Source organism: Monodelphis domestica, chromosome 5, assembly GCF_027887165.1.
Source record: "Monodelphis domestica isolate mMonDom1 chromosome 5, mMonDom1.pri, whole genome shotgun sequence".
Taxonomy (NCBI): Eukaryota; Metazoa; Chordata; class Mammalia; order Didelphimorphia; family Didelphidae; genus Monodelphis; species Monodelphis domestica.
In genome coordinates, this window is record NC_077231.1 from 202675909 (window position 1) to 202702178 (window position 26270).

The window sequence follows — 26270 nt, forward strand, 5'->3', positions numbered from 1 at the left end:
GCCTGCCGGCGTGAAAAGACCAGGGACTGGGACTGAGCGCGGGCACAGAGGAGGCCTGAGGTGCCGAGAGAGAAAAAAGAACTCGGGCTTTTGGCTGAGAAGGGTACTGAGGCTCCCCCTCCCTAAACCAGGCGCCAGGACACACAGGCCCCCGAAGAGATTTGCTTTTTAAAAAAATTAACACCTTCACATTAAAGGATTACTATTAAATGGATATGCATATTAACAACTTTGACTGTAATGGAGTGGGGAGTGTCCTTAGGAGAGCCGCACTGCTACTTCTGTCAGCAACCACCCGCTATCTCAGTCATAAATTGTCCTTTCTCAGAGGTCTAGCGCTTTTCTCACTACAGCCTTGGGAAATGGATAATACAAGGTATTACTAATGATGCTCATTTTGCAGGAGAGGAGCCAAGCTCAGAGAAGCTAGGGGATTGGCCAAAGGTCTGCATCATTTGGGAGTCAAATGAAGGTCTTTGGATTCCAAATATGGGATTCTTTGCTAACTACTTTGTATATTGCATATATTCTATTCTATCCACTTTGTATTTATTTTAAACATACGTATAAATTGTCTCCCTGGATGGAATATCAGCTCTTTGAAAAAAGGGATTTAATTTTTTGTCTTTGCAGCCCCAGCTCTTATTGCACTAGCACACAGTGCTTCTTCTACACCAAACTACCTCAGATTTAAATTTAACTCACAGATTAGGATATTTAGCTGGATCTTAATTTACTGCAGCTATTATGCTTCCTTGCTGCCCTTACAAATTGACTGTGGAAACTGATGTTCCTCATTTTAGAGAACAGAGATCAGGCCAGGATAATGGGTGCGTGTGAGAAAACTCTGGACTTGAACTATGTTCCACCCCCCATGCCCCCACCCCCAGAATGTAGTAAACTCCTTGGGAGGAAGGAATGTTTCTATTTTTTTTTCCTTTGTATCTTCAGCACCCAAAAGTATCTGACGTATTAGTGATAAAATTTGGGCACCTAGAACTGAATTTGAGCTTCTTGCTTTTTCCCTTCCTAACTGTGTTTTGAAGCTAATCCCTAATTCAGTGAGCATTTATTAAGTGCCTACTATGTGGAAGGTGCCCAGAATACAAAGACAGATATGAAAGCCTAAACCCCTCCAGGAGTTTACATTAGGTTAGAGGGAGGGGAATAAAATATATAGCAAAATAAATACATAAAAAAGGATGGGATTGGTGATTGCTAACAACTGGGGAACTCAGGAAAGACCCCTTATAGGAAGGACACTTGAGCTGAGCCTTGACTAGATCTTAGGACTTCCAAGAAGCAGAGATGAGCAGGGAGGAAAGTCGGTACAGTAGAAAAAAGTGGTTTTGGAGTCGAAGGATGAGTTTTCAACTCCTGTCTCTGACATTATCTGAACTTACAGAACTTGAGCAAGTCGCTTAAATTTTTTGGACCTTAGATTCTTCATTCATAAAATAAGGAGATTGGATTAGACGACCTCTGGGGGCTTCTGAAGTTCTAGGTATTTGGTGGTACAGTGGTTGGAGCTCTGGACTTGAAGTCGAAGGTTTCTTATTTCTAGCACCCTTTGATTTTATAGCTTTTAAAAGAGATTAATTTTCCAAAATTTTCTCCGTGAAATTCATAAAATTTGACACCTACTTGCTAAAATATCTTAAACCTTTCAAATTGAAATCAACAACTGGGTTTTAAACACAAATGTTGAAGTTACCTCACTTTGCTATTTTCTGTGTGACCTACTCCATAATTTGTGTAACCATAGGACAAATCACTTTAGCCTTTGGGGGTCTCAGTTTCCCTATCTGTAAAATGAGGGCGTTGGGCTCAGTCACCACCATCCAAAGTTACACTGCTGTGCCTAAGGTCTGAAATACCTGAATTCTAATCCTATTTCAGATACTTATCAGCCTTGTGACCCTGGATTAGTCATCTGTCTGTCTCAATTTGCTCAAAGGTGAGATGGGGATAATAATAGCAACCAAAGGTTGTCTTTTGTACACAATGAGGTAAAATTTGTGAAGCGTTTTGCAAATCTTAAAGCACGGTCCTTTCCAGTCCTAAATCCTAGTTATAATTAATTGACTGTGTATGATCCTTTTCAATAAGCGTCAAGTCCTGGGCATGCCACCGCTTTGCATTTCCTCTAGGTGGCGCCGTCGTTCGGTGATCCAAAGGAGGAAAAAGGCGTCTGGTAGGGAGAAGTGGGAGGGCCGGGCCGCTGCGGGGCCGCTCTATCCCCGCAGTCCGGAGCTCGGTGGCTTCGTCAGGCTCTCGCCCCAGGACTGGGCGCAAAGTCCGCGGAGAAGCTTTTCGGCTTTTCCCGGGGGCGGCAGCGGGCCGCGCGTGCGCAAGGCGGCACCCGGCTGGGGCATGGACAGCCCTGGGCGAAAGGGTTGGACCTGAGCTCAGGTGAGCTAGCCGAAGGGCCTCCGGGCGGGAAGGACCGCTGGAAGCGCTCTTAGAACGTTCCCGCGACCGCGGCGTAATGCACTGGGGTCGGGACACCGGAGGCGGGTGGGGGGCAGTTGCCGCCCGCCCCAAGCCAGGGGCACTTCGGCCGGAGGGCTTGTGCCGGAGCTCCTTGGGGGAGCAAAGACCGCTGGAGTCCGCGTGGGGTTGGCGAGGCGGGCGAGTCCAGTGTGGCGTCACGCAGAATCGTCCGCCTGGGGACTGACGGACGGGCAGGACCCTCCTCCGATCTTGGAGAGCTGCTGCCTGGAGCAGCGGAGTGGCGCCGTAGACCACCTGCCTACTGGCTGCCTCTGCCTACCTGCCAATCTACCTGCCTGCTCCCCTCCCCCCGCCTGCCTACCTCTAGCTCTCCTTGCTCCCTGCCTGCACTTCCACTTACCTGCCTAAACCCTTTCTTCCCCTCTCTCTCTGCCCCCTTTTCTTTTCTCCTCTCTTTATCCGTTGCCTCCTACCTCTCTCTCATTACCTTCCCTTTCCTCCCTTCCTTTCTCTTTCCCTTTCCTTCCTCCCTTCCTCCCTCTTTCCCTTCTTTCCTTGTTGCTAGATCTGGGATAGCTTGTCTTCTTGGCTGGATAATGCACTTACACTCTAGCTATAAACTGCTTCTTGGCAAGGGCAAAAGGGTGGGTGAGCTATGGAATGTGTGTGATAATGCTAAGGGGCGTGTGAAATGATATTGCAGCTGGCATTTAGTAATACTATGCAGATTACGGTAATACCAGTTATTCAGGGTCAGGGCATGGACTGTATATCTGTCTGTTTTAGAATCGGTCTAGCCAATTGGGAGAGGCTTATCTCACTAGAGAGAGTTGCCTATCAAATTGTTATTATTGTTAATATTTTTGACCACAGTACCTCTGGAGGACCAATTTTAAGACCTAGGGTGTGGGAAGGAAAGAATTGATGAGCACTGAAGTGGGAGGGAGCAGCAACACTGAAATCACACAACTCTGAAGTCAATTTGGTTTGGTTCCACCCACACTTATTTAGTTCCTACAAGTCGCTGGGGATACAAGGTGAAGGAAGCTGTCCTTGTTCTCTTCTTACCCCTTACTGGGGGGGGGGGGGGGGTAGAACAGGTCCACAGACAAGCAAATACAAGGTAATTTGAGGTGGGGAAAAGTACTTACTTAACACAGAGGAGATCAGAGAAAACTGCTTGGAAGAGGGTGACCTCTGAGAGATGGAACTGAGAAGAGGGAGAACTTATTCCAGCGGTGGGAAGAGGCTAGTGCCTGGTTGAATTCAGGAATGAATTCAGAAAATGGAAGACTGATAGACTGATGTCTTACAAGTGGCTCTCTGAAAAATTTTTTAAAGGTTTAATCATCTTTCTTTAATCACTTTCCTTGGTCTTGGAATACTGTGTATTGGTTCCAAAGCAGAAGAGTGGTAAGGATTAGGCAATGGGGGTTAAGTGACTTGCCCAGGGTCACACAGCTGAGAAGTGTCTGAGACTAGATTTGAACCCAGGACCTCCCATCTCCAGGCTGGCTCTTAATTCACTGAGCTACCCAGCTGTCCCCTCTCCATCATTTTTCTTAACAAAATAATAAATCTAGCACTGATTTAGGGAGGGAGGATGCGTGGGAGAAGGAAAGGAAGAGAAATACATTGAAACATTTAACACTCAGCAAGGGTTTAAGCTGGCCCCAACACACCAATGGTGAACTTTGTCTGGAATCTAGAATTCATATAATGCGAATAAAGCTGAAAAGATAGAATAGAGTTTATATTTATCTTAGAGAGACTAGGGAGCCAAGGAGAGTTTTCTTTCTTTCTTTTTTTTAAACCTGTTTTAGAATGGACACTAAGTATTGGTTTCAAGGGAGAAGAGCAGTAAAAGTAGGCAGTTGGAGTTACATAACTTGCAGGGCCTCACAGCTAGGAAGTGTCTGAGGCCAGATTAACCCCAGGACCTCCCATCTGGGTCTCCCTCTCTATCCATTGAGCCATTTAGCTCTCGCCCACTTTTCAAGGGGAGAGGGGTACCACTGTCACATCTGTTCTTTAAGAAGGTTATTGAGGCAGCAGCATGGAGAATGGATATAAGAGGCTGTTGCAGTAGTTGGAGAGGAGAAACAGTGACTGGTAGAGACTTGGCTTCTTGTCAAGACCTGGGAGGTACTACCTTTGGCACACATTGGCTGAGTGACCCTGGGCAACTGGCCCAGCCTCTCAGTGATCGTGGATACTCTCTTAAGTTGCGGAGAAATTGTCTACTTTGGTAGAGGATAGGCACTCCCTACCCTGATAAAAGAGTACAGGTCTGACCAAAACAAATAACAAAGACCAAACCAACAACCTCAAAACAGTATTCTAGTTAGAGGTGATGAGGGCTTGAATCAGAGTGGTGGTTGTGTGAGGAGTCTGGGATTCTAAAGGGTCTGGTAACTTGGAAGGATGTTAAGACCCTTAGTATGAAAATGAGGAGCTTAGGAGGAGAGCTGGGTCTGGGGTAATAATGAATTCCATTTTGGACACATTGAATTGGAGGTGGCAGTTGGATTCCAGATAGAGGTGTCTCCTGGCATCAAAGATACAAAGGCAGGACCTCTCTCCACAACAGTACCATGAGAGAGGTAATACCAAGATTAGTATCCCCACTTTATTGATGAGAAAACTGGAGCTCAGAAGAGTCAGATAATTTCTGAGGTGGCTTTGCCAATAAGTGGAATTGAATTGAGGAGTCAGCAATATAGAGATATTAATTAAACCTATGAAAGCTAAGGGAGAGAGTATAGAGAAGGAAGAAAATGCTGACCCAGAAACCTAGGGGACACTCATGACCAGTAAAGTCATCTGGGAAGTAGACAGGTCAGGAGGAGCACCAGGAGACAACAGTGTCAGGGAGGAATCTCAATGTCAAAAGCTGTAGGGAGGTTGGGGAAGATAAGAACTGAGGAAACATCATCAAATTTAGAAAATAAGAGATCTTTGTGAACCCATGAGAATAGCATTTCATCAGAGTAGAGGAAGAAATAGAATTCAGGGGATGAAAAGGAAACCTACAGTGACAAATTGGAGGCAGTAAGTGCCAAGCAGAAGAGATAATAGGCCAATAGTTTTAAAAAGATGGTAATCGAGCAAAGACTTGTTAAAGGGTAGATGAGACCTAAGCAGTTTTATAGATGCAGAGAAGGAGCCATTAGATGAGAGGAGATTGAAGATAGGGAGTGGGAAAAAATTATCCACAGGGCAAATCCTTGGAAGAGATAGAATCATAAACATATTTTACAAGGGTTAATCTAAGCAAGTAGGAGGATCACTTCTTTCTCAGGGATTGGAGTAGTACAGAGGACTGGTAAAATATGAGGGAGATGAGACACTTTGCAATGGATAAACCAGCTTTTCCCAGTGAATTTGGGGATCAGAAGAGAGTGAAAAAGATGAGATTCAACTAGGGATGAATAAAAGAATTGCCATTGGAGGATGAGGAGTGCAGTTGAGGTTAGATAACATGAATTATTAGACAAAGATGGTCTACTAAGCTGGTGATAAAATTATGTCAGTGACGTTTATTTAGCAACTTGGGGAGAGATTCTGGAAATAACGTGGGAGTTGGAGATTAGCAGAGTATGAATGGAAGAAGGACAGTGGGGCAAAGGAATATAAGATTGAACTGTAGGGACCAGATTGTGAAAGGAGAGAAGGAGCTCAGAGGAAGGATAAACTGGGAGAAGAGGGAGAGATTGGAGGTTCCTGTGAAAGTATGAGAGAGGCATAAGAGGAAGGAAATCTAGGGAGAGGTGGCTGTATGGGAAGTTTTGATCACAAAGGGGGACTCAGTTAAGATCATGAAGGAAGAACAGTTTTGAGTGATGTAAAGCCTTAGGTGTGAGCACCCTGTGGGTAGCTGGGATAGAATTGGAGGTCATGGCAGTTGAAGAAGTTGATAAACTGGACGCCCAGGCTGTTGAGGCTACATTAGTGCAAATATTGAAGTTATCATGGATTGACTGGTAGGGATTGAGTGGAGCAGAAAAGAGAGCTCTGAGTCAGGAAGAGAGACCTGGAGGCTGATGGATCTTTACCCACCACAGAGATGAGGACAGTGATGGGTGCAGAAGGTGGGTCACCTCTTTCTTCTCTGCCTCGGGTGTTTCTCCTTTAATATCTCCCTGTTTGGGGGTTTGCTGCAGAAACCAGTGAGTAAGTAGGATGGTGCAATGCTAAAGAATGGTGCAATGTGAGGTTGCTTTAGGGGAACTAACATGTAAACTTTGGGGTTTTCTTTGCTTCATCTGACAGGGAGCTCACAAACTTCCATAACTAAACATGTGATGGATGCCTGTTGTTGCTAGGTATAGTTATGAATCTAATTACAGCATGCATGTGTAGCTGAATTTTCTTTTTTTTTTTTCTTATTGCCCACAGGATGGGGTATGTTGACTTTCCTCTTTGTATTGAGGCAAATTTTGTCCATTTTATAGGTTGGGAAACTAAGACAGAGAGACAGGAAATGATTACCCCAGAGCCATCCTCAGAAGCTTTTGATTAAGGAGCACGGTTAGTTTCATCTTTATGTGCCTCCCTACCATGCCTAGCTCTTAAGTAGGTACTTGTGCTTATTGGCTGATTGATTTATCTAAGTGCCAGTGGAAAATCCTGAAATGGGTTTCTAAGGCTAGGCAAACGGTGACTTTATATAAAAGTTGCCCCCCTCCCCCCACTCGGGTTCCAGTTAAATTTTTTGCATTGATATATATATTTTTAACAGGCTTGTAATATTTTGTTTCTTTTTATTTGTAGCTTTCTCTTCTGGACAGCTGGGTGTGTGCTCATGTATAAGGTAGACAGCAGGCCCTGAAAGTTTGGAGAGCACCCAGTCGTTGTAGTTGCTGTGCCTAAATGAGCTCCCATCTGTTCAATGAGTTTGCTTGCCTGAATTGGGAGATGGGGGTTCACATTCTAATCTGCCACCTACTATCAACATAGCTTTGGGATATCTGCTCAGAGCTCCCTGTAAAGTAGGGGAAAGAGTCCTGGGGCTACCTACCTCAAAGGACTATTGCCCTTTGCAGTCAGTGTGGGATGGTGAGAAGAGCACTGGCTTTGGAGTTAGAGGTCCTGCCTTTGTTTCCTTGAAATGACACTTGCTACTTGTATGACCTTGGTTCTTTTAACCAGTTCTCAATTTCTTCATTAGCTCTAAAATGAAGGGGTTGAACTCAGTGGCCTTCAAGTCCCCTTCTAGCTCTCAATTTATTCTCCTGTCATCCTAAAGACCTCTTCGAATGTGAATTATTATGTTGTTATGATTACTCCCATTATTTCTTGTCCCCTAAATAGTAAGAATCCAGGACGGAATCAGTATTGTTTACAAATGCACTAGAAACTATAGCTATCCAGGGGAGGTCAGAGAAACCAGATTTTTGCTCTTGAGTTAACTTTCAAGGGCTACTCAACTCCCACAGGTGCACTGAGTGTGGTCTGGGATTGTTCAGAGTATCAGCTCTGCTTTTGAGAAAGCCTAAGAAACTTGGTGAATAGGAAGCTCCTTAAGAGTAAGCCCATAAAAGACAGCCACAATCCACAGCCCAGACCTCCCCAAGAGATTAGTTACTCTGGGTCATTCCAAAGCTGCTTACTTTGGGATAAGTAACACAACCAATTCCCTAATTGGGTAGCTTGTTTTTGCCCTCTATTTCCTCCAATCATGGCATTAGGTGGAGAACACCAACTCTTCACCTCTCAGAATTCCTTGTTTTCTTCAGGACTCATGTCAAACACCTCCTTCTACTTACTCATCTCCTCCAACCCCAAATGTCACTGCTTTTTCCTCCAAATCTTATCCTTTCTTCCTTCCTCCCTCCTTCTTTTCTTCCTTCCTTCCCTCCTCTTCTTCCTTCCATCCATCCATCCATCCTTCCAACTGTCTATCTTTGTATCCCCTGGCTATACCATAAGCTCCTTTAAGTCAGAGACTAGATTTGTCTTTATCTTTGTATGGCAAGCCATGGCTATAGTGCCTGGCACATAGCTGCTATTTAATAAGTTCTTGTTCATTGATTGGGACGATACAGGGCAATGGTTTTCGAAGTGTAGTTATCAGACACTTGGTGGGGATGGGTAGCTTAGAGCCCTCCCAAGTGGTCTGAGAGGTCATAACTACTCTCTTAGTAATATCAAAACAGAATTTGTCTGTTAAAATACTCCTCTGCCAGCTCCCTATCTCTGGGAGGTCAGATTTCCTTCATATACTTCAATTGAAACCACATCTTACAATAGAATAAAGGCAGAAGCAGATATGAGAATCTAGCTGTTTTTTGAATGCCAGACATTCAAGAGATTGCAAAATACAAAAAAACAATGCCACTTTTACCAGAAGTTTTTTTTAACTTGGAACAGTATAGTAGTTTTTCACAAAGGCATATTATTTAGGTTAACTTGTAATGAGTTTATTATTTCTTTAAATGTATCCATTTTAATCTTGAATATGATAAATATTGAGAGATTATAAAAGCTCTTTGGGGTCCTCAACAATTTTTGAAGTGTAAAGGGGTCCTGAGACTTAAAAAATTTGAGAATAGCTGAGATAAGACCTTGCTATATTGATGTATATTATAGATATAGCTCTTATTTTAAGATTATTCCACATTTGATATCTTTTCCCTTTTAGGAGACATAGGGAAAAGGGAACGATATATGAAGTAATAATGATGAACGGTGAAATGATACTATTTTTTCCTTGGAAGACTTGGTGAAAAGCAAGAATGTTTCCCTGTAGACCTTTCACTTTCAGTAAACAGGGCCTTCTTATCTGGGAGCATGATACTGGAAAAAGACCTCTGGCCCTGGGGTCAGATAGCGTGTATTTAAATCACCTGTCTATGTGACCTTAGACAAGTCCTTTCATCTTCCTCAGCCTCAGTTTCCTCAATCTGTAAATGCAGGGGCCAGCTCTGGCTTGGTGGCCCTTTGACTGCAAAATAAATGATGCACAATAAGGGCAGATCTCTTATCTTGCTTCTGTGTAGAGGATGCAAAGAAAAAGGTGTGCCAATGTGGCATGTGACTTGCCACAGACTTAGAACTGTTCATGGCCCATGGCCTGTGGCGGGTTTCCTTCCAGCCTTCCTTGGGAGGCCTTCGGGATCCCCTGTGTGGCTCATGGTGGGTCTCTGCTCTCCCCTCAGGATGAAGGAGTGGTGGATCCAGGTGGGCCTCCTGGGCATCCCTCTTCTGGCCGTCTACCTGCACATCCCTCCTCCCCAGCTCTCCCCGGAACTCCACTCCTGGAAGTCTTCGGGCAGGTTCTTCACGTACAAAGGCCTGAGCATCTTCTACCGAGGTGAGGCTGGGACGAGCGCCGGCCCCACGAGAGGTTCTGAGTTTTACTGTGGTGGAAGGCAGCCACCCCTCTCCCTTGTGTCAGCATTCCCACAGGGCGGATGCTCTTGCATCTTTTTATGGAGTTAAACACTGGGTTTTTTTTAAATTTTACCTAGACTTGTGGTTTTGTTAATGTAGGGAGGAAGCTCTCAGTAAGAAGAAATAATAGGTGTTTAATAAGTGTTTATTTAAGTGAATTCTCAGTGGTTGTGTTTTTTTAACCAGACCTATGATTTAATTGGCTTAAGGAACTTGTATAGTGGAACTCTACTTAGAGTTGCATCGAATATTATTACTTTAAAATGAATTAATAAACAAATATTTTAAAAACATATCTATTTGGGGTGTGTGGCTAGGTGACTCAATGTCTTGGGTTCAAATGTGGCCTCAGACACTTCTTAGCTGTGTGATCCTGGGTGAGTCACTTAATCTGCATGGCTTTTAATTTTTAATGCTTTGCGCTCTTCTGCCTTGGAACCAATATACTGTATTGATGCTAAGATGGAAGGTAAGGATTTTTAATGAAAAAAAGAAAAGAAAACATTCATTTAAATTCAACTTGTCCAAAATCACAAAGTTGTGTGTGTCAGAGATAGGACTCTACCCTGGACTTCTTGGCTTGGAGGCACACTCTTTACTCAGTGAGTCACAAAGAACATTGGCTTTGGAGTATGTATAAATGGAGATTTTGAACCTTTGACTTTATTCCCTGAAAGTCCTTAGTATTTCCCAAAACTCTATAATGTCTCCTGTGTCTCTACTTTGGTGAGATCACATTATTGATATTTAAGTGATTAAATTTGACTAGGAGGGAGAAGAAGGGTGGTGAGTGTTTGTTCTCCCCCTTCAGCCCTCCCTAGATATGGCCCCTCAGGAAGCCTGTCAGGTTACTCCCATTATTACTCTTCCTCTCCATCGAGGTCTTCCTCCCAAGGGGAGAGAGCTTCACCCCCCCCCCCCAGTTGTAAGCTGCCCTTTATTCACTCTTTAGCCAGTTATAATATATAACAGAATTTATTCTAGGTAAGGGGACATGCAGGATGAAGATAGGAAAGGCTGGTAAGTAGAGGTGAAAGGGAAAAGAGGTAGGGGGAGTCCCTCATTATCTAAACCCTTCCCCAAAGTTGAGGTGACTTGTGCTTAATGGCCTCAAGCCCCTGAGGGGTTCAAGGTAGTGAACCCTGACAGCCCTGCCCAGCAGGAGAGGAGCCCAATTTCTTCTTGTGGACTCTCTTCTTTTTAGTCTCTGCCCACTTATTGGAGGGTTTGGGGGATAGAAGTCACGGGCCAATGAAACAAGAGGTTTCCCTCTGGATTCCCTTCCTCAGGATTCCAAATCCTCTCCGCCTACCCCTGCGGCTGCTGCTGGGATCTTTGCAGCCCCTCCGGGCTCTTTCTAGGTCCCCGAAGTCTCTGGGTTCCTCCTCTCACACACCTGAGTCCTGTGACTAGAACCAAACATTCGTGGCTTCCCTTCATCCGGTCAGGATCTGTCCTCCATTCATATATGCAGACTCTTCGGGGATCGCTTCATATTTTCTTTTTCCCAAAGTGTTTAGTCACTGCTCTTACTAGTACCCAACCTTGATTAGAATGGACTGAAGGAAACAAAAGCCTTTTAAAGAAAATTCTTCCCCTCTGGAGAATGAGTTCCTGAAGGTACTGTGTGAAGGAGCTCCTTGTTTGGCTTTTCCCAAGCTTATCCTTTTAGGCTTTAAGGGGTCCTCGTGGTATCTCTGCTGAGGTGTCAGCACCGACGTGCCCATTCTCCATAGCCATTCCCGTCATGCCCTGATGACTTACAATTGTAGAGCGCAGTGGCTTGGTCCCAGGATCCTTCTCCTCCACTTCCAGCTCATCCACCTGCCCCCCTTCAAGACTAGCTTAGAGGCTAAACCTGCCTCACTTAGGCCCCTCAAGCACCTGCCATGTGTCTGGCCCTGGGAGGGGAAGGCAACAAGTAAGACTCCTGTCCTCACGCAGCTTAGCTTCACTGAGAGGATCAAGTCTGTGCCGAATAAGTCATGATCTACCTCTGCTAGCCAGGCACTGGGCTGTGGACAGAACACTGGGCAAGTCACTTAACCTCTACCTGCCAACTGGACCCCCCCAGGGTTGTTTTGAGAATAAAATGAGCTCTCTCCCTTCCTTTCTCTTCTCTTCTCTCCCTTTCCTCTCCCCTTCCATCTCCTCCCATTTCTTTTCTCTCCCCTCTTTCCCTCTCTGTCTTTGTCTCTTTCTGTCTGTCTCTCTCTGGTCCCCTCCCCCCTTTGTCTCTCTCTCTGTCTCTCCCTTCTCGTTTCCTCTCCCTTCCCCCCTCCCCATCTCTCCCTCTCTGTCTGTCTCTCCCTTTCCCTCCCTCCATCCTGCAAGTCAGATGGAAAGGCTCTGTGGTCCTCCGGGTATAGCAGTAAAGCAGTGGTTAGGGTCTCTTTTTTACTGTCATTTCCAGAGATAAAATCACATCTAACTTCTGATGTTAAACCCTTTGACAGTGTCCAGGAATTTGGGGGCCCAGAGCTTCGTTCTCTGGGTCTTCAGTCCCAGGATGATGGCTGGTGGCCGAGGGTGGGAGGCTCCCCTCAAGGCAAGGGACAGGTGAAGGAAGGGGGGGGAGAGAAAGGTAGAGATGTGTGTATGTGTGCATGTAAATATAAAAATGCTGGCTATTATATATCTATATACATACACATGTGCACACATATATATATGTATATATATATATATATATATATATGCTAGCATTTAAGATTTGCAAACCACTTTACAAATATAATTTCTTTTTGTTTTCCCAACCAACTAGGGAGGTGGGTGCTGTTATTTCCCCCATTTTACAGCTGAAGAAACTGAGGCAGGATGAGATTCATCAGTGGTTCAGGGTCACGTGGCTACTAAGATAGGTCAAATGATCTTCCTGACTTCAGAGCTCTATTCAGAAGAGGCCGTGGCTCCTTCCCCTCATATCATTCTGGCTGGTCCCTTTCTCATCCTTCACTTATCACCTTCTCTGTCTCTCTCTGCTTGTCATCTAACTCCCAGGCCCCTTTCCCTCCCTCCCTTCTTCCTCTTTTCTCTCATTGTAGGGACACAAAAGCCCTCGTAATTCAATGTTTTCTTTGAGCAGATCCTTTGAATGGGAAGTCCCCAGTGAGATGGCTGGCCCCGGGACCAGAAAACTCATCACTCACTGTGTGTGCCTAGTAGATGGTGATAAATGGATTTTCCCCCCTTCTCACCTGGCACCCGGTGACAGACGTCTCCTCAGAAGCCCAGGTGACCCCAGGACAGGTTCTTCCTGTGCTAGAGCTGTGCCTTAGATGGCGGATTGTGCCTGTGGCCAGTCCCTCCTAAAGTTCTTTCAGGGCAAGACCGAGAGAGAAAAATATTTTTAAAAAGATCCTTATAGTAAAGCTGAGAAATTAGAAGCAGTTTGTTCTGAATTCTCTCATCTTTCTAACTCCTAACTTTCTAACACATCTCTGTCTGTCAGGGGCTCGTAATCTTTTTTGTGTTATGGACTCTTTGGATGGTCCCCAGAAGCTCTGGACCCCTTCTGAGAATATTTTTTAAACGCATAAAACAAAATACACAGGACTGCCAAGGAAGCCAGTTAGATTGAAGTACAGTGATCGAAATATTACAAAACAAAAACCCACGTTCACAGACCCAAAGTTAAAAATCCTTGTTCCGTCCTTTCCTCCTTTGCTGTTTGTCCTTCCTCACCAGCCCCTCTCCACCAAGGCCAGTTCCTTTCCTGTGCTGTTGATCTGATCCTTTCCTGCCTTCTCCCATCAACACTTCCCCCCCCCCCCCCTTCAGCCTCTCCTGACCTACCAGCTTCTTTCTTGAGCCTAAAAATGCTTCCTGCCTTCTGCAGAGCCCTTCCCTGGCCTCAGTCCTACCTTTCACTTTCACTTCCTGACCTCCAGCTACCTTTTGGCTTTGATCTCAACACTGTGCACTGGAACTGGCCTTTCTGAGCTTACCAGAGAGCTCCTGTAAATGTCCTTTTCTCCAGACCTCACTCTCCTACACTTCTCTGTGACTGTAAATACTCTTTCCCCCTCTCCCCTTCCCTGTCTCCCTCCCTCCATACACACATACACTCCCCTCTCTCCCCTGAACTATACTGGGTTCAGTCATCATCCCTATGCGGATGATTTTCAGATCTGTTTATCCAGCTCTAAAGTTTCCCTTGAGCACCAGGCTCAAATCACCAATTGCTTATTGTCCCACAGATAATCAAGCTCTTCACATCCATAGCAGAACTCATTTATTCCCCTCCAAACTCTCCTGCACTTCCCCAGCCCTGGCAAGGGCTCCAGCGTCTTCCCTGTCTCTTAGGATTGCAGCCTTCGTGTTTGTTAGACTTGATTCTTGCCCATAACTCTCCCCACGTCTCCGATCCGTTGCCAAGTGTTTCTGCCTTCATGACGTCTCTCCCCTCATACAGCTGACAGCAAGTACAGGCTCTCCTCACCTCTTCTTGCCTGTTAGTGCAGGGGCTTTCTAAAGATAGATGTATGTATGTATGTATGTATGTATAAAATGAGGTCTTGCTTGTTTCTGTTTCAGTTTTTTTCTCTGGAGGTGGACATCCATAAGCCTCTCTTCAAACAACATTTCTGTTGCTATATATAATGTTCTCTTGGTTCTGCTCATTTCATTCTTCATAACTTCATGTAGGTCTCAATATTTTTCTGAATTAATTAATATTAAAATTTTTTAAATATTATTAAAATAAATAACATAAATGTTACTATAATATAATTATTATAATTAAATTGAATATATTTCATTAAAAGAATTAATTATAATAAAATATAATATTTAGTACTATAATCGTCAATCATAAGTAAACATAATTGTTAATATAATTAATTACAATAGAATTTATTAATATAATTAACCACTAATTATAATTAAATATAATTAATACAATTAATTCTAATTAAATGTAATTTATTGGTATATTATAAACATAGTTAAAATAAAAATTAATCTGTCATTTCTTATGCTGCAATAGTATTCCATCACAATCATATGCCACAATTTGTTTGGCCATTCTGCAATTTATGGATAATTCTTTGCCACCACAAAGAGAACGGAACATAGGCGTTCTTTTCCCTTTTCCCCAATCTCTTTGGGAAACAGACTCAACAGTGGTATTTCTGGGTCAAAAGATATACACACTTTTATAACTTTGGGGGTATAATTCCAGATTGTGCTCCAGAATGGTTGGATCCTTTCACAGTTCCACCAACAGTGTATAAGTGTTCCCATTTTTCCACATCCCCTCCAACATTTATTTTGTCCTTTTATCATTTTAGCCTATCTGATAGATGTGAGATGATATCTCAGAGTTATTTTGATTTACATTTCTTTCATCAATAATGATTTAGAACATTTTTATATGGTTACATGTGGTATCAATTTTGTCATCCAAAAGCTATCTGTTCAAATCTTTTGCCCATTTCTCAGTTGGGGAATGGCTGACAACTTGACAATGTTCTCTGTACATTTGGATATGACCTCTGTTTGAGAAAGTGTCTATAAAATTTTCCCTCAATTTTCTGCTTTCCTTCTAATCTTGGCTATAGTACTTTTATTTCTATAAAATCTTTTTAATGTCATCAAAATTATCCATTTCCACCTCACAATGCTTTCTGTCTCTTGTTTGTTCATAATAATATGTTCCCTTTTCTTCTAATTTGCTTATGATTCTCCCTTTATGCCTAGGTCATGTATCCATTTTGATCTTATCTTGATGGTATAAAATATTGGTCCATATCTAGTTTCTGCCAGACTGCTTTCCAGTTTGCCCAGTAATTAAAAAAAAAAATTATTGTCATGCAAAACACACTTCCAGATTGATCATTGTTGTAAAAGCACACTCATACATAAACAAAACCCCAAAGTAAACCATAAATACACTGTTGTGAAGGACAACTCCTTCTTTCTCTGGAGGTAGATTGCATTTCTTGTCATAAGTCTTTCAGGATTGTCCCAGATCACTGCATTACTGACGTAGTCAAGTTTTCACAGATAATCATTGTCTAGTATTGCAGTTACTGTGTACAGTGTTCTCCTGGTTCTGCTTGTTTCACCCTGCATCAGTTCATGAAGGTCTTTCCAGCGTTTTCTGAAGTCATCCTGTTCATCATTTCTTATAGCACATCACCAACGTGTACCACAACTTTTTCAGCCATTGTCCATTTGAGGGACATCCCTTTAGTTTCCCACTGCAAAAAGAGCTGCTATATTTTTGTTTAAGTAGGTTCTTTCCCTTTTTTTATTATCTCTTTACCCAATAGTTTTTTTGCCAAATAGTAAATTCTTGTCCCCCAGCTTCAGGTACAAAGTTACCATAATCTTTTTGAAGTTTCAAAATTAATTCTTAATTAAATTATATATTAACATATTACCTATTATTATATATAATAAATTTATTTGTTACTTCCCCCCTTTTAAAATTTAGAGTATTTTCCATGGTTACATGATTCATGACTCATAAGTCCTTCAGAATTGTCCTGGATCGTTGCATTGCTACTAGTAGAGTCCATCACCTTCGATTGAACCACAGTGTATCAGTCTCTATGTACCATGTTCTCCTGGTTCTGCTCCTTTTGCTCTGCATCAATTCATGGAGGTCTTTCCAGTTCCTTTGAGAACAGCAGTATTCCATCACCAACATATACCACAATTTGGTCAGCCATTCCCCAACTGAAGGGCATCCCCTCATTTTCCAATTTTTGCCACCACCAAGAGCACAGCTATGACTATTCTTGTACAAGTCTTTTTCCTTATTATCTCTTTGGGGTACAAACCCAGCAGTGCTATGACTGGATCAAAGGGAATAATATATATGATTAATAAAAATTAAGTTAATTAAAACTATTTTACTATAGTATCAATGATAAGACAGAGTGGCAAGGGTTAGTTGGATTTAAGTGACTTGTCCAGGGTCATCCAGTAGGCAATATCTGAGGCCAAATTTGAACCCAGGACCTCCATCTCTGGATATGACTCTGTCTACAGAGAGTTTGATTTTTAAAGATTTGTACAGCCTGCCTCCTCCCTCCCTTTCCAATTCTTTTCCCTATATGGGCTTTTTCTGTCATTCTTCTGGACTCTCTTGACTGTTTTCTGGCCTTCCTCCATGCCTGGCATGTCAGCCCTCTGGCCTTTGATGTGTGGCCTCCCAGGTCTCTTTTGAGCCCTCCCAGGACTAGGCCCTTTCCCCCAGGCTGAGCTGAGTGTTATTCTGTAAGGCTTGATGCAGAGCGCTATTAGGCTGGGAGCTCCCCGAGGGCCGAAACCCTGCTTTCTCCTTCCCTGATCCCCAGGCCTTTCTGACTGTGTCCAAAGCTGCAGGAAAACCATGGCAGGGTTTATCACGTAGGCCTCACCCCGATCAGGTCCTGGAGAGAGGAGTGAGGATGGGCCCCCAGGCTGCGCCACTCCAAGGGAGCCTTAGCTTCTCCTGCCCGCTCTCCTTTGATTCTGGGGGTCTGGGGTCAGGCCCCAGGGCCTCGGGTACCCAGAGTCCAAGGGAGTTAGAGTGCTCTCTGCCTCCAGAGAGAGCACTGCTGGCATCCGAATATGGCTGAAAGCAGACGATTTTTCACTTGTTTATTTGGGTTTTGGTTTTATATGATTATTCACTTAAAAAAAGAACACTATGAAATGCATTTTGCATGAAAATATACATATAACCCAGAAGAAAAAAATAAAACAACTTAAAAAAATCCGCACCCAAAGGGTCTGACTGCTCAGGACGGTGAATGTCTGTAAAATGGAGACAGTCTTAGGCTCTCTCTCCCAGGGTTATTGGGAAGAGGGAGCTTTGCAAACCCTAAAAAGCTACACAAATGCTCATTACCAGCATGAACCCGGCTGATCTCTGGCTTTGTGAGGCTCGGGCTCTCAGGGAAAAGACAGAATTGTCCCTATTCCTTCCATGGTAGGCCAATTCCAAGTGATTTTTGCGAGCTCATTAGTAGGTGTGGGCTTGCCAGTACCAACCCGGCATGTCTCCCTTACCTTCTGTCATAAAGTCAATACTGGGGGTGGGTTTCAAGGCAGAGGAGCAGCGAGGGCTGGTTCATTGGGGTCACACAGCGAGGCCATGTCCCAGGCCAGGTTTAAACCTCTGCCTCCAGGCCTGACTCTCCATGGAGCCACCTGCATTCATTTCTAAACATGCTTTCATTTGGACTCTTGGTGGTTTCTGAGGGAATCGCCTCCCCCCAAGCCCCTCTGCGTGAGGGCGAGTCCACTGCGCTCGGGGCTGCTTGCTGGGGTTTCCCCGTGACCCCCCCCTTCTCTCTTTCTCCTCAGACTCCTGGGGGGCGGTCGGGAGTTCAGAAATTGTGGTGCTTTTACACGGCTTTCCAACCTCGAGCTACGACTGGTTCAAGGTGAGACGCCAGAGACCCGGCTCCTGGGCTTGCCGATGGTCACAGCAAAGCAACAGCAATCATCCCCGAGCCGAGGATGCCCCCCGAGTCTCTCTGGACACTGTAGATGATGGCTCCCCAAAAGGTTCCTTTTTCACAGAGTCATTCTCCTGGGATCCTCAGCGACTATTACTGAACGCCTACTCTGTGCCAGCATAGGATGTGTGCTGGGGAGACAGAATCCAAAATGAGTTTCTCCCCTGACAAGCTGTTCTTTCAGGAAAAGGCACATACGCCAATAAGCAAAGAGGAGTCAGGGCAGGGTAATTTGGTGGGGAGGTCCTTGGGGCTCTCCTCTAGAAAGTGGTGGGGACTGGAGCCGAGAGAAGCAAGAGATTGGAGTCTTGTTCCCCCCCCTTGCTCTGTTCAGACGGCAGCCATGGGGGCTGCTTTCAGCTCGTGGCCTTGCCCTGGGCCTTGGTCTCCTCATTGGTACGATGGGGATGACGGTCACTGGGCTGCCTACCAGAGGACTGCCATAAGGAATGTTGGCCTTGCCCACGTCACAGAGCTTTGGGTTTAAGCTCCTCTGTAAGATGGGGATAATGACTGGCCCATTGGATGGGGCTATGCTTGGGGTGTGGGCATAGTTTTGTTTATATCTCACCCTTTATCCCACCTCTCTGCCCTTTCGCCTTCCAAGTCAGGCAGCAGGCCCATCCTGAGAAAAAGAAGCCGTGTCTGGTTCTTCAGTCAGCCTAGAAGGACGGCTTTTATTTATTAATAAATAAGCCTGCGCTAAATAATAATTATAAAAGAGCTAACACTTCTGTGTGCCAAGTGCAGTGCTAAGCCCGTCCTGATTGTTATCTCATTGGATCCTTACAACAACCCCCGGAGGTAGGTGCTCTTATGACGCCCATTTTACCGATAAGGAAACTGAGGCAAACAGGCAAAATGACGCGAGTGCCCAAGCTCCTGTAGCTAAGTAAGGGTTGTCGATTGGATTTGAACAGGAGGCAGCCTGCTTCTAGTTTGTCACTCTCACCCCGTGAACACAGTGAATTTGCAGGAATGGGTTGTACATTCATGGATTCATTCCTGCAGAAAGAAAGGTAGTGTTCTAGGGTTCAGCCAAACACCTAGGCCTTGGGCTTTCCATCCCGTTTTGTCTTGAGCTCCTGGTGTGATGGCAGCCAGCTGTTTTCCTTCTGTGTGCCAGGATTAGAGGAGAAGCCCCTCAGGGGCTGGGGTGGGTCTGAAGGCCTGGCTGCCCTTTAGCAGGATGAAGGCTTCTGCTGGAATAGGGGCCTTCCTAGGGGGAGGTGAGGGGCAGCCTGGGAGATGGGGACTGAGCCTGGGGGCTCATGGGGCTCTCTTGCAGATCTGGGAGGGCCTGAGCCAGCGCTTTCACCGGGTGATCGCCCTTGATTTCCTAGGCTTCGGCTTCAGCGACAAGCCGGTTAGTATGGGGTCAGGAGGGAGGCCTGGAGCAGGAGAGTGCCCAGGGCGCCCTCGAACTCAGGCCTCTGGGCTGCTTTGCATCTCTCCGCAGAGGCCCCATCAGTACTCCATCTTTGAGCAGGCCAGCATCGTGGAGGCGCTGCTGGGACAGCTGGGGCTTCAGAACCAGAGAATTCACCTCCTGTCTCATGACTACGGGGACACCGTGGCTCAGGAGCTGCTCTACAGGTGGGTTCCTGCGAGGCCTGCTTGGCCAAGGGCCCAGAGCAGTGGGGGTGCAGCGCCAGCAGTGAGGAAGACTCCTCCAGGGTTCACTTGTGGCCTCAGATGCCCTCACCCTGACGCCCCAGATGCTCCCCTCTGGACGGTGAGCCGTGGAAGGAGATGAGCCACCCGTCCAGGGTCTAGGCCAGGAGAACCCCAGGGGGGTCCGGAAGCCCCAGACAGGCCTGAAGGGACCTACGGAGCGCCTGCTGCCCGCCTGCGCTGCGCTTGGGGGGAGTCCCTGCCCTCTGGCCTAGAGGCCCAGGATTTCTCTGTCACAGTCAGTCACTTCTCCATTACTGGTGCCGTGTTCATGGGCCACGGCCTTGTGGCAGAGCGGGCCTCCTCCGAGTTCTGCCCTAGGGGGCGCTCCCGAGTGATACTCCCCCTTCCCTGTCCCTAGGTACCAGCGGAACCGGACCGGCAGGCTTCTCATCGGCAGCCTTTGTCTGTCCAATGGAGGTAACTGCCCGCAGCGGGGCGGGAAATCCAGGGAATGGGCCTGCCCAGTGGCGGTTGGGCCTCAGGATGCAGAAGGCGGGGCGCGGGCGAAGCTGCTTGCGGCTTCCTGAAGAAATTGCTGTGTTCCCAGCATCCCCTCCGCCAGGGCCTTGGTCCGGTTTAATGACCACTTCTCCAGCAGCCCAAGAGAAGGACACCGGAAGTGGGGCCCTCCGGCTCCATGTTTTGGCCCTCTTAGCGGACGGTGGTCGGGCCGCCTTTCCTCGCTCTCCGGGAGGGGGGGCGGTGCGGCGGCTCCTTATGCTGCTTTGGGGGTGAAGTCCCGGCTACTCAGGCTATCAGCAGGGAGCCAGTTTCCTTTTTTTTAATGTATTATTTAACATTAAAACCACAACTTGAGTTCCAAATTCTCCCTCCTTCTCGCCAATAAGTGAATGGTTTTCTATGCATTTCAGCAAAGGGGACCCAAACACAAAGGGCTGGTTGTCGTCCCAGACTCCTTACCAGGCCACGGGGGATGAGACAGCGCCCACCCCCACCCCACCATTACAGGCTCTGGGTGGGGGCTGGGATGAGACAGCGCCCACCCCACCCCACCATTACAGGCTCTGGGTGGGGGCTGGAGGAGTCATTTGGGAGTGGGGGAGGGGAGGAGGCATTGTTCCATAGGTGGCCCCTACTCCTGGGATTCCAGGATCCTAGAAAGGAGGGCTGGAATTCCAGCCCTTGGCTCAAGCCCGGGGGCTTCCCCTAGGCCACACGGTCCCCCTCCCCCTTCCAGCTGAGGCACACCCAGCAGGGGCTGGGCTGGGCTGGGAGACTGGAGGAGATCTGAAGGGGGGGTACTTTTGCCCCACCGTTTGGCGCCTCCTGTTCAGGATCTTTAGGAGAAATGGAGAAGCAGGCCACACCCTTTCCTCCCAGGTCGCCAGCCCCTCCTCCCTTGTTTGGCTACAGAAATAGTAAGGGAGGAGGGTGCCCACTGTGCCACGCACCCAGAGGGCTTGACCGATCTTTCTGTCCCCACAACTCTGGGTTATGTTGTTATCCCTGGTTGGTAAATGGGGAAACTGAAGCAAACGGTTAAATGGCTTGCCTAGAGTCACTCAGCTAGTAGGGGGCTGAGGCAGGATTTGAACTTTTCTACAAATTCGACTTCCCTATTTGTTAAGCCCTTTCCTTCTGTCAGAATCGGTACTGTCCCAAGGCAGAAGAGCGGCAAGGACTAGGCCATGGGGGCTAAGTGCCTTGCCCAGGGCCACCCAGCTGGGAAGCGTCTGAGGCCAGAGGTCCGATTCAGACCCAGGACCTCCCATCCCGGGCCTGGCTCTGCTTTTCCCTTTGAAATGCCCAAGAAGTGGAGCCTGGGGAGAAGTGGGTGTGAGCTAGAGAGTGACTAAGGTAAGTTTTCTGCCTCTCTTACAGGTATCTTTCCTGAGACTCACCACCCCACCTTACTCCAGAAGGTTGGCCTGTCCACTGGGTGAATCTTTGGCGGACGCTCAGTTTGTGCAGAGGGCAGCCTGGGGGAGCCCTCTGTCAAGGCCTGGCGCCTGCCCGAGGAGGGAAGGGCCACTTCCATGAGGCCCCTCTGCTTTCCCCTTAGACGCCGGCACTGCGCTGACCCTCTTCCATTCCCTTCCCCTTCTTCCTTCTCTCCTTTCTTAACATCCACATTGTCTTTGGGCCTTCCTGGGCCCCTGCGAGAGCCTAGGGACATGTAAAAGACTAAGTGACTGGGGGGGCCTCTCCTCACCCCGCAGGGGCCCCTCCCCAGGTTGTGACCTTCCCTGGCTTTGAGGCGGGAATTGGCTGCTGTTGCTTTTAAGTCAGGACTGTCATTGAATATTCTGGAAGCGACGAGGGAGGACCTTTACCCCTGCAGTTTGGGCCTTTAAACCCCTGATTGTGCCTGAGCCAAACAAGGGTCAGAAGGCCTCCTTTAAGGGCAGTCCGTGCCTCTTTTGTACGTCCTCTAAGTCTCCTATTCAAGTTCTTCATCACTTCTTAGGATGGAGCATTTCAGGCTGGGCCACAAGCCATGTCTGGACCCCAGAGGCTGCCGGCTTGCTCACCCAGAGATGAGAGGCAGGCACGGGCTCGTGTCGGGCCCTCGAAGCGGCTCCCAATGTGAGCCGGCTTCGCATGGCCCTACAGTCAGTTCCCCTTCCTCAGCCCAGGAGCCCTCCTTCTGCCTAGGCCGGGAGAGTCCCCAGGGCCCCCACTCGTCATCTAGAAGGGCCCGGGGGGCTGCGGCCCCCCACCAGTCATCCTCCAATATGGCACCTGCGGGGTGATGCCCTTTGGAGAGCGGTTTTCCTGCTGACGCAGCTTTTGTCAGTTCTTCCAGCACCCCCAGGGAGCCGTTTGGGCCCGGCTTTTTATAGGCCGTTGTTTCCATGCCATCCACCTTGGTTCCAGCTGTTCTGAGACCTCCTCCTTTAAAGACACCCCCCCCAGCTATATCTGTGTAAAGAAACTAATACTAATAGCTACCTTTTTCATAGCACTTTAAGGTTTGCAAAAAGCACATTTATGTCTATGTTCTCCCAGCAACCCCGGGAAGTAAGAGCTTTTTATAGATGAAGAAATTGAGGCAAATGGGGAAGTGACTTACCCAGGGTCACATAGCTATTAAATATCTGGGGAAGATTTTCAATTCAGGCCTTCCTGACTCCCAAGTCCAGCCCTCTTATCTTATCACCCAGCGAGGCTCTATTTTATGGGGGATTTGGGGGATAACTTTCTCTCTGCTCTCTTTTCCCCTTAGGAACTGTCTTTGGGGCCCAGGCGCCCCATCACATGGGGTTGTTTGCTTGCCGTCATAGACCATGACTGGCTTAGCCATTCCCTCGTCATCGGGCACCAGATGATCTCTCGTTCTTGGGCTCTTACTAAGAGGGCCGCCCCCATGTCTCTGTGCCCCTTTTCAGTAATGCCTGTGGGCTCTCGCATCAGAAGCACGACCACTTGGCCAAACTGTGTACCTCTTTGTCCCTTGGCACATCATTTCATCTTGACTTCTAAAAGTCGGCGTGATGTGCCTGTTTTGAGCAGGGACGCCCTTTTGTCCTCTTTGCCAACTTGCTGGTGCCGGGCAGAAGCTCCGCGTTGTCTTCATGGCTGTTTCCCCCGGGGTTCGTTTCTCTTTCTCCTCCTGAGAGTGGCCGGTTTAGACCTTTGATCATTTAAGACAAGCAGATTTTCCTTTTTGGATAAATCTGTCGAGGAACGCCTGTGAGAAAATCATCTGTGCCTGAGTTCGTCGGGCTCCTTCTCCAAGCTCTAGGTGGGCTTTCCGTGTTCCGGGGCCAAGGGTGAGAGCACAGATAAATCTCAGAATGGTGGCGGGGTAGGGGAAGTGGGGATGGCCACAAAGTCCATCTTCATCTCATCATAATTGGTTTCCTCTGCCAAGTGGCAACACCATGATTCTGTGACAAAGAGGCCCCGAGGCTTCATTAGACTGCCACGATGCCTACAAGGTGAAGGATCCCTGCCTTAGAGGGAATTAGAAATAGGCTATTACGGAAGGAGGGAAAGAAATTCCATCTTCCAGACACAGTTTCCTGCTCATCCTAGGCAAGGAGGCCCCATTCCCTGAGCAAAAGATCCCTTCTGGTGATTTCATTTCCATTCCTTGTTTTTTACCCACAGCTGCTCAAAGATGGAGGCCTGATATCTCCCATCCTCACTCGCCTGATGAACTTTTTCTTCTTTGCTAAGGGGTGAGTCCCCCCCCCCCCCCGCCCCCCATCCGAGTTCTGTGGCTACTCCTTGGGAAGCAGTAGTCCTAAGTTGCGGCCGGCCTTGAGTTTGGTCCAAATCCTAGGCCTGTTAACTCATCCTCTGGGGGGCCTGGAGGAACAGGCTCTGACCAAGAGCCACCTGCCACTGCTTTGGAGTGGTTTGCAGGCCCAGAAGGATAAAGATGCCCAACGTCTTTCCTTCCTCCCCAACGCAGTGATTAGGTAGAGCTTACAGAGCACCCACCCATTCTAGCCGGGTTCTGTTCTCAGCACTTCTCCTGGGAAGGAAGTTCCACTCACACCTACCTACTCTGTGTTTTGGAATCTTTCAGCCTCACAGTGGTCTTTGGGCCGTACACAAGGCCCTCCGAAGCTGAGATGTGGGATATGTGGGCTGGGATTCGAACCAATGATGGCAACCTGGTCATTGACAGGTAAAAGATGCTCCGGTGCCTCGGCAGATGTTTTCTTAAAGGGAAATGGCTCCTGCCCCCTCCTTCCCCCAGGCCCTCATGGCCAGTATTCTGTCCTACGAGGAAGATGAATGAAGAGAAGCCAGAATTCTTGGTTTGATTTTATATCCGTTTGAGAAGCTGCTAGAGGAGGAGAGAAAATGAGAGCTGACCAGATTGTGTTCTGGAGGCCCAGGTGGCCAAAACAGCTCAGTGAAGTGGCTGCAGATTTCCATCTCACGTTGGTCTGTGACTCCCCTTGTAATGCTCAGCAAAGCCTTCTGCTTCTCTCCCTCTTCAATATTAACCATCTAAAGATGTTTTATGGCCTTGAGAAGAATGCAGTCCCTACACCATCTTCAGGCAGCCCAAAGTGTTAGATTTAAAATGGTTGAAGGCCTTAAACTGTAACAGTTAAAAGAGTGATGTTGTAAACTGTAGTGAGTTAAAATGGTGGAAGATATAAATTGTGATACATATAAGAGAGGGTGAGTGAATTTGACCACAGAAAATATGTTTCACTACAGTGTCTTGGTTTTTAAATCAAATATAAGGTGGTCACCAGGGAAATATTCCCAATTATTCAAATACCCAAGTCAACTGGGTTTTATGGAGATTTTAATTAATACAAATGTGGAATTAGAGAAAGAGAGAAAAAGGAAATAAGTATGAAGGGCCTTAAGCCAACATGGCCTAGACCTGAGTCTTAAGAGAGAGAGATCAGTCAGTCAGTCTTTTAACACTCACCACAAGGTCTATCTAAGCAAGGATTCTAGTGACACCAGGCCAGCTCCATCTCAGCTGACTTCACCAGAGAGAGTTCCCACCAGAGTCCTCCTTAAAGAGCCTTCCAGCCAGAGACTGTTCCAAAGGGCCTCTCTCCAGAACCTCCAGAGGGACAGAGTCCCCTCAGAGGAGCTCCAATGAGACCTCCTTAGAGATTATTCTCCAAGAGCTTCCCTTCTCCAGAGCCTCTCTCAAGAGATTCTTCCCAAGCGATCCTCATCAGAGACCCTCCAAAAGGATCCTTCTCAAGAGATTCTGCTTTTTCTTATATAGGGGTTTTTCTCTTATGTCACCTCCCCTAAGTCCTTACATCTACCAATCACTGTAGATGCTTTCTAAAGGACTGCCCATCTTAATTCCTGCTAAGTTGACAAATCTCCTCAGTAAGTCTGAACCAGTGAAAACACAGCTGAGTCAACTAATCTCATTAAGAGAACTTGCCCGACCCTTTTAGGTACCTAGCATCTCATTGTATCAATTCTAAAAAACAGGCATGGCTCAAAGAACTCCTTGCCTTATTATAAGCATGGGTCCAAGTACTTTCATTGTTTAGCAAGGAGTTTTCTCCCCTAAAGCAGTCTTAAGTACGGGTGGAGTAGAGGTCCTCCCATAACAAGGAGTTTTCTCATCAAAATGGGGAATGTTCCCAATCCAATGGGGAAATTATTAACATTCACAAGTCTGAGAAATTTCAAGGTTTACAAAAGGACCGTTAGGCCTAGATACAAATGAATTTGGCAGTTGTCAGAGAGGATGTTGATGATCGGTAGATTCCAAAGACAAGGCTACCTTCCTGCTGACTAGGTCCATGTGGCCTGCCTCCATCTTGTCTTGCTGACTCCACGTTCTAAGTGGTGTCCATGTTGGAAATGACAAATTGAAAG

The 26270-nt window shown here is 46.8% G+C and overlaps 1 protein-coding gene across 5 annotated transcripts in view; it reads left to right on the plus strand.

Annotated features, from left to right (window-relative positions):
- The first annotated feature begins 2189 nt into the window (after positions 1-2189).
- The window catches only part of MEST (mesoderm specific transcript), a 28757-nt gene continuing 4676 nt past the window's right edge, over positions 2190-26270 (plus strand). Inside the window, exons 1-10 of one of the 5 annotated variants that reach the window (XM_007504332.3) lie at positions 2191-2412; positions 6909-6984; positions 9615-9769; positions 18151-18230; positions 19594-19671; positions 19765-19901; positions 20341-20399; positions 21825-21865; positions 24057-24127; positions 24481-24582. In XM_007504332.3, coding sequence (XP_007504394.1) covers positions 9616-9769; positions 18151-18230; positions 19594-19671; positions 19765-19901; positions 20341-20399; positions 21825-21865; positions 24057-24127; positions 24481-24582 — 722 coding nt within the window. In that variant the 5' untranslated portion in view covers positions 2191-2412; positions 6909-6984; position 9615. Of the gene's footprint in view, positions 2413-3584; positions 6780-6908; positions 6985-9614; positions 9770-18150; positions 18231-19593; positions 19672-19764; positions 19902-20340; positions 20400-21824; positions 21866-24056; positions 24128-24480; positions 24583-26270 lie in introns of those variants that run through there. The other 4 variants (XM_007504331.3, XM_001367028.4, XM_016426162.2 and 1 more) reach the window with 4 other exon arrangements.